Source organism: Helianthus annuus, chromosome 13 (assembly GCF_002127325.2).
Source record: "Helianthus annuus cultivar XRQ/B chromosome 13, HanXRQr2.0-SUNRISE, whole genome shotgun sequence".
Classification (NCBI taxonomy): Eukaryota; Viridiplantae; Streptophyta; class Magnoliopsida; order Asterales; family Asteraceae; genus Helianthus; species Helianthus annuus.
In genome coordinates this window covers 4,029,698-4,037,928 of record NC_035445.2, presented here as the reverse complement: position 1 = coordinate 4,037,928, position 8,231 = coordinate 4,029,698, and the positions used below count along the sequence as shown (strand labels likewise).

Below are 8,231 nucleotides of genomic sequence, written 5' to 3'. Positions count from 1 at the left end.
CATAAATACCAAATCATCTTGGTAAAAAATACTTACTTTAAACACCAAGATCATCAAAAAAAGTTCCTAGTACTTATTGTTAAGTCATCCTACCTAGTATTACATATGCATCGTTGTTGTAGATAACTCGCCGATTATCTGATGCCCCCAGGTCCAAACTGCAGGTCGAGGATCAGATGACCAAATACCAGGGCAACCATGTGAATCACTAATTATGTGAGGGTCAAGTTGCCCCACACTTCAACTAAAAAATTCGGGGAAAAGGTGAATCAAATCACTCTAATCAGTGACCATTTAACCAAACAAAATTCATGGATAAGTACATTATCATTGACCATTGCAGCAAGATTAACGCTTATTCTACACGTAATCAACAGTAAACAACGAAATTATATCGTAATCTATAGTAATCAGTAGGTTATTAACACTTACTGTTAAACCCTAATCCAAATCATCGAAATTAGTCAAAATTAAGTCGTAACCCCACATTAGGCTGGACGGTATGGGGACCGTCCCAGCTTCGTCGTGGCCCGGAGCCGCCCAGCAAACCAATTCCGGAGGCTCGGCGTCGTCGAATTCGTCAAGATAGGGACGATGGAGACGGGCACATAAGGACAAAATTTCACTTACCATAAAGGCATATAAAGTCGTTTGGTCAGCCAACAGATACTCCCCGGTCAGGGAGAATTCGATACTGAATTTCACTTCAGCTGGAGACTTGGTGCTAAAGGATGGAGATGGAAGCATAGTTTGGACCACAAACACTGCAGGAAAATCAGTTGCTGGCATGAACCTAACTGATACCGGAAATCTGGTGTTATTCGATAACCAGAACTCAGTAGTTTGGCAATCTTTTGATCACCCAACAGACTCTTTGTTACCTGGCCAAAAGCTGTATCAAGGTCAAAAACTGAAATCTAGTGTTTCTTTATCCAACTCATCGGGTCAGGAAGGTATGTATTCTATTGGAATCACGGATATAGGTTTGTTTGCTTATGTTGAATCAAACCCACCTCAAGCCTTTTACCGTATGTTGGTCTATCCTAATGGCAATGATACACATAAAGGAAGACGATACATTAGGTTCTTGAACGGGAGTTTGTCACTATTCATTCGTTCTTCCGAACCAAGTGATCCTGATGTTTCAGTTTACATACCTACAGCATCATCAGTTCAGTATATGAAACTGATGTCAGATGGGCATTTGAAAGTGTTTGAATATCAATCTGGAGGGTGGATAGAGGTAGCGGATCTTCTTAATGTAGGAAACTGCAGTTATCCTTTAACTTGCGGAAGAAATTCCATTTGCTTGGCTGGTCAACAACAATGTAGTTGCAGTGGCGGACCTAGAAAAAATTTTCAAGGGGTGCGGATAAGGGGTTTAACCAAATTTTCAAGGGTTCAAGGGGTGCGGATAAGGGGTTTAACCAAATTTTCAAGGGGTGCGGGGAGAATTTTACCTTATAAAATACACTAAATTTTTTTTTTCAGGGGGTGCGCCCGCCCACCCTGGACTCTTACTAGGTCCGCCCCTGTGTAGTTGTGCCGGAAGAGAACATTTTAGACCTGTGAACGATCGCCAACCCAACCTGGGTTGCTCCGAAATTACACCCCTAACATGTAATTCTACACAAGATCAAGATTTAATCACACTTGAGAATGTCAAATACTTCACCTCTACTGCTGACATGGAAGGGGTGAATATGGAAACTTGCAAACAAGCATGTCGAAAAAATTGCTCATGCAAAGCCGCTTTTTATCAATATTATTCACATGTTTCAAGTGGAGATTGTTTTTTACTTTCAGAGCTATTTACAATGAAGACTGTTGATCCACTTTATTATAATGCGTCAGCTTTCATAAAAGTCCAGTATGCTACATCACATCGTTTACCTCATCAAGTTGCAAGACTTGTAGGCTATATAGTCGGAAGTTTTGTGCTTCTGCTTGTTGTGGCCTTAGGGGTTGTGTATGTATTCTATAAGCGTAAAAGGGATATTGAAATGGAGGAAGAGAATTTAGATCAATTGCCAGGAATGCCGAATCGTTATTCTTATGAGGAACTGAAAACAGCCACAGAGAACTTTAGTAAAAAGCTTGGTGAAGGAGGATTTGGAATGGTTTTCGAAGGGACTCTCAGAGATGGCACCAAGATTGCAGTAAAATGTCTTGAAGGGCTTGCGCATGTTAAGAAATCCTTCTTAGCTGAGGTTCAATCCATTGGCAGCATTCACCATGTTAATCTGGTTAGACTTCGAGGATTCTGTACATGGAAATCACAACGTTTTCTCGTGTATGACTTCATGAGTAATGGGTCCTTAGATAGCTGGATCTACCTTGGAGTTCGAAAGTGCGTACTAGAATGGGAGTGCAGAAAGAAAATAGTTCTTGATATAGCTAAAGGTTTAGCATATCTCCATGAAGAATGTAGGCAGAAAATTGTGCATCTTGATATTAAACCTCAAAACATACTTCTAGACAGTGATTTCAGTGCCAAAGTATCCGATTTTGGGTTATCTAAGCTCATTGACAAAAATCAAACTGAAGTGATGACTAACATAAAAGGAACCCCTGGATATCTTGCTCCAGAATGGCGGAGTTCGATTATCACTGAAAAGGTGGATGTATACAGCTATGGGATTGTTCTCTTGGAGATCTTATGTGGTAGGAAAGTTTTGGATAGATCTCAGCCAGAAGAAAGTGGGCACTTGCTCTTTGTCTTTGAGAAAAGTTGGGAGCAAGGAACGTTGTTAGAAATGGTTGACAGACAAAGTGAAGATATGCGGGTACATAGTACAGAAGTGGTGGAGATGATGAAAGTGGCGGCATGGTGCTTACAAACAAATTTTAAGAGAAGGCCTTCAATGTCATCGGTGGTTAAGGTGTTAGAAGGAGGAATGGGTGTCGAATCGAAATTGGATTACAACTTCATAGATCCGATAATTCAGGAAACAGAAGATGGAGACGGGAAATATTTCACACAATTGTCTGCATATCTTCTCTCTGGTCCAAGATAGGTAGCCATCAGTTTCTTGTGGATCATTCTATGTAGTTTTTTTTTCTTTTTTTTTTTTTTCCTTTTGTTCAAAAGAAATTTTAGTTAGCCGTTGGTATCCATCTCTTATTTTTCATTTGAAGATCAAATGGTGGTTTAACCACACCTCATCTATGATACTTAGATCTTTGTTTCATGATCCAACTAGTACTATACCCTTCTAGAAACCGAGAAAATTGTTGAGTTGGTTACCAAGTTAATATACCGGTTTTAGATGAATCCGTGGCTCAGTTTGACCCAAGTTGAAATATTGAACAGGACTGAAGTGATTTGATAAACCCGGTTATCCAAAATGAGTTCTCTTTTTGGCTTATGATTGTAACGATAGGGCTGCTAGTTTGTGGAGTAAATCAGGAATTTTGATCATTGTGTTGGTATGATGTTCATATGAACATTTGGTTTTTTACTGTGATTCTGAATTTTGAATTATTATGCTGAAAACCACCTCGAGCTTTTCAATTCCCGTGCCAAAATGTGCAAAGTCCTAAAAATTGTTGGAAAATCTTGATGGGTCGGGTACGTGTCAACGGGTTGGAGCTGAACCGGGTTCGGTAGTTAAATGGGTCATCCATTAGCTAACGGTTCAAATGAAGAAATGGTCATAGTTGTACGAGTTTGAAGGGGACGTGATTGACCGAATTTTATGCATGTGGACTTTTGAACGTGGAGTTCTATTTTGCATGTGTCTATTATTTCTTTGTTTTTGTTTATTATAAATAGGGAGTAGCTATAGTTTTTTTTGTACCCCATAATTTTCATCAATATACAGTAGCAAGTTTCTTCCGGTTCATACATACATACGTGAGTGTAGTGTGTGGTGAGGGGCCTGTAACCAACAATTGGTATCAGAGCCTGGGGCTCGTCGAGAAGCGGGTTTGAAGATCGGAGGGAGCCTCCGCCGCCGGCGGGTGTGTCGGTCGGTGGAGGGCAGGCGTGAAAGAAGGGTGTAGCCGAGCCGGGAGAAAGAGAAAGAAGAAGATGACCGTTGCCGGAAATTGTTTTCTGGTGTGAGACCGAAAAGACAGGCGAGAAGAGACCGAAGCCGTAGTAGACCGAACGGCTTGAAAGAAAGACCGAAGAAAGAGACCGTCGTCGGAAAGGAGGTACTGGCGTAAGAAAGACCGTTTCCGGGGAAGAAGGATTGAAGCCGTGAGAGATCGAACGGCATGACCGAGACCGAAAGAAGCTTTTCTTGAAGAAAGCTTAGACCGTAAGACCGAGATTGTGAACCAAGACCGAGACCGAAGAGGTTCACATCAGACCGAGAAGAAAGACCGAGTGAACAAAGACCGAAAGTGTTCACATTAGACCGAGTCGTGAGCCGAAGACTGAAAAGGGTTCACGCTAGAAAGAGAAAGGGGAAGACGGGCCTACGTGGTTCGTGTATCAAGAACCGACATCAAGATTATGGGGGTGAATGTTGGAAAATCTTGATGGGTCGGGTACGTGTCAACGGGTTGGAGCTGAACCGGGTTCGGTAGTTAAATGGGTCATCCATTAGCTAACGGTTCAAAATGAAGAAATGGTCATAGTTGTACGAGTTTGAAGGGGACGTGATTGACCGAATTTTATGCATGTGGACTTTTGAACGTGGAGTTCTATTTTGCATGTGTCTATTATTTCTTTGTTTTTGTTTATTATAAATAGGGAGTAGCTATAGTTTTTTTTGTACCCCATAATTTTCATCAATATACAGTAGCAAGTTTCTTCCGGTTCATACATACATACGTGAGTGTAGTGTGTGGTGAGGGGCCTGTAACCAACAAAAATGTCAAAACATGGGATCTGTTTTCTGCATAAAACTGGTAAAATAGATGGGCATGTTTGCTATATATTAGCAGTTGCAAGAAACTTCATTCCACTAGAAACCCCAATGAAATTCATGCTCATAAAACTAAGTAGCAAGTATGATGATAACTCATCACAAGTTTAGACAACAGCTCCTTAAAATACAACTAGACTTTAAAGAAAGAACTTAGCTATTGGATAGTCTACTTTAAGCATAAGTTCAGTTTTGATTTTCAGTTTTCTATTACTATGTTACTAACATGAGTCGAGTAGCAATCTATAAATTCACCCAAGTGCAAAAATTGGAGTTTATACTTTTCGACCGTGTAATATGGCTTATGAACAACGGTTCCCAATTGAACCACTAGAATAGACCTGCCAGGCTACCCTAACCCAAACCAGGACCCTGACCCTGACCCTGACCCAACCTAACCAACTGATCCGTTCCTGTTTCTCGTCTTTATATTATTTTCAGGAAAATTTTGGACCAAATAAGTACCTTGGATGGTTTACTTAAAACCCAGCACAAATAAAACAACTATTGGTCTCTATTAAAAGGAAAGTTTCACACAGGCAATTCATCAAGCAACTGATGTGCATATATTAGAAACATTGTAGAAATACAAAACTGCATTCAATTGAGCCACAAAATCACATGTTTAAACAAGAATCATCATTTAAATGAAGCATTCATTGCTTTAGATTTTCATATTTGCAATGTAAGATCGAAAATTACTCAATACCCGCAAAGCTGCAAACAGGCCATTGTGAAGATAGTGATTCAATACGAACATTGAGTTCGGATTGTAGCAGCCAAGTTTGTAATTATTATATTATATATAATAATAACTAGAAGGAGCACCCGCCGTGTTGCGTTCGGGGTTCAACTTCATATCAGACTTTTGAATAACCTAGTTTTAGAAAGTAAAATACATCAACTACTCGATAGAACTTCAGGTTGATCAACAAAAAAACCTAATAGACTGCACGGATCAATACCCAACACAACTCAACCCAATCGTTCTACAAAAGGACATTTTTTAATCCAAAGTCGTTTTCATACGACAAACCAATTCTTGATAAAAAAGTGAAGGTTGTAATTGAAAAAAAATAGCTTAAATATTGCCATCTATAAAAGAAACATATTCATGTTCGACGAAAAGCAAAACATAAATATAATCCTCAAAGTCAAAATCAAATGCAAGCTCATACACACTCTTGCAAAATATGCTATAAATACTAAAATATCTATAAACCATGATCCCACAAACTAATATACAAACATATATGTACACAAAGTATTGTAGCAAAACCCCATTCCAACCTTTTGATTTGGTTTACAAACCTTATGATATGTTTTACCTAATGACTATGACTTTGATCTCTTCCTTAGTGTCTTCGGATCATCCTATATAGTTTTCAAACCTGTTGACATGGCTCAGTCACATATCTTTCTATGTGGCTATAATGAGAATGTGATGTGTGCTTTCTAATTCACATGTTTTAATCAAAACTTCAAATATATCAAAAAGAAAACAAACCTGGCCTTGGTCACCATTAAGATATGTACTGGGTTAAAATCTTGTTGATTTGTCTTAAACTATTCCTACAACATACTCCTTTCACACGTGTAACCTGTTGTTGTTTTTGTATATTCCGTTATAGTTCAACCGTCAAATTCACGTTACTATGTCGATAATGTGGCGATTATCCCCACACCCCTCTACTGCCAAATGCATATCTGTGTAGTATTACTAAAGAAAAAAAGTATAGATTAAACTGAGAAAATGGCAAAATTTAGATCAAGATTTACCATAAGTCTCATCATCTTCCCTTCTTCAGTATCATCTCAAAAGTAAATCTCTTTGACTCATTCCATTAGATCAACAGAAATAAACATCCTACCTTAAAAGTTTGAGTTTACCAGAATAACCTGACCTGCATCTCCTGGAATAGGACGATGAGTTGCGAGATGACGTCCTTGGTATTGCTAAACCGTGTCACAACAATGGGCCATGGGTCGCCTCAGCCTCAAACCACCACCATCACCCCAAAAATTTAGGGTACAAATCACCATCATCAACTAAAACAACAAAATCAGATATCATCAAAAAAAAAATATTACATTAAAAAACGGACAACAACATGAACCAGCATAGATCTAAATCTGAAGAGCCAATATTGTCAGTGTTGTTAGAGCATCCACAATAAGGGATTTTTTCTCATTTTTAGAAGCCATGTAGGAGAGAGAGTGGTGAGGTGGAGGAGAGAAGGTGTTGATTAGTTTGTGGTGAAAAATGAGAAAAAATGAGTTTGTGAGAGGGGGAAGGAAGAGAGAGGAGAGAGGAGAGAGGAGAGAGAAAAAAATGTGTTTTTTTGGTTGTGAGAGAGGCAAGAAAGAGAAACTTTTTTATTGGTTGGGCAATGCCAACACGGCAACCCAAAAACATCAAAAAATGGATGGTTATTGGGGATGCTCTTACCTTGTTGGAGGGTTCAAAACCTGAGAACTGGAAAAGGTAATCAAAAGTCACGCCTATAGCCTCTTGCCATCGTGTGTACGCCACCGCACCACCTAGGCTCACCGAAACCCTAGCCGCTACGTCTGCAAGCATCACCACCACCATTCTGTCACCACCATGAGATTCATTATTCTTGGTTCAATTGATTGAGGCCTACACACGCCGAAGCTCAACCAATCGACGGAGACGCGACGACTCTTTTTAGTTCTCTCTCTCTCCTGTTTCTCTCTCTAACGTGTCTCGCTCTAACCTGAAACAAAATGACTTGCAATCTTTCTCTTGTTGTGTGATAAGAAGATCACACCTATGATGAATAGGTGGAAAGTAACTGACCCATCATCATCATACTTAGTAAATCTCATCAATAGCAAAGCTAAGGTAAGGTCTAAGGAGGGTAAGATGTGGATAGCGTTACCTCTACACCATAGGAATAAAGAGGCTGCTTCTAGTGAGACCCCGACTCGATAGTAGTTTTGCATCAAACCTTGGACATAAGGTACAAAACACTCAGCAATTGGGGCAAAAACTGATTAGTGCATGTACCCCATTATCTTTCGGCTATCAACGGCACCACATGATGCACGATTAACCGTTCCTCGCTTTTTAACGTTATTTTCACGAAATTAGTAAAATAGCGGAAAGTAACCGACCCATGGTTTCTTCAAAACAACCATACATATTTTTTAGTACAAATGGTACAAAAACAATGCAACATATACTACTACTTGTAAATAATGCTTTTGTACAACCATTGCATGCATAAAACACCAACATAGCATGGTGTACAACCTTTTAATGCAACAAAATGTTGCAAATTGTATAATTATATAATATAATATAATATATACTTATATAATAATCAGTCT

The 8,231-nt window shown here is 39.2% G+C and overlaps 1 protein-coding gene across 1 annotated transcript; it reads left to right on the top strand.

Moving 5' to 3' along the window:
- The first annotated feature begins 694 nt into the window (after window positions 1-694).
- On the top strand, window positions 695-3,382 carry LOC110898888 (G-type lectin S-receptor-like serine/threonine-protein kinase SD2-5). The gene is made up of 2 exons (XM_035981503.1): window positions 695-1,332; window positions 1,541-3,382. Exons 1-2 carry the CDS (start codon window positions 788-790, stop codon window positions 3,015-3,017), a joined length of 2,022 nt encoding a protein of 673 aa, XP_035837396.1. The 5' UTR covers window positions 695-787; the 3' UTR covers window positions 3,018-3,382.
- Window positions 3,383-8,231: the final 4,849 nt, after the last annotated feature.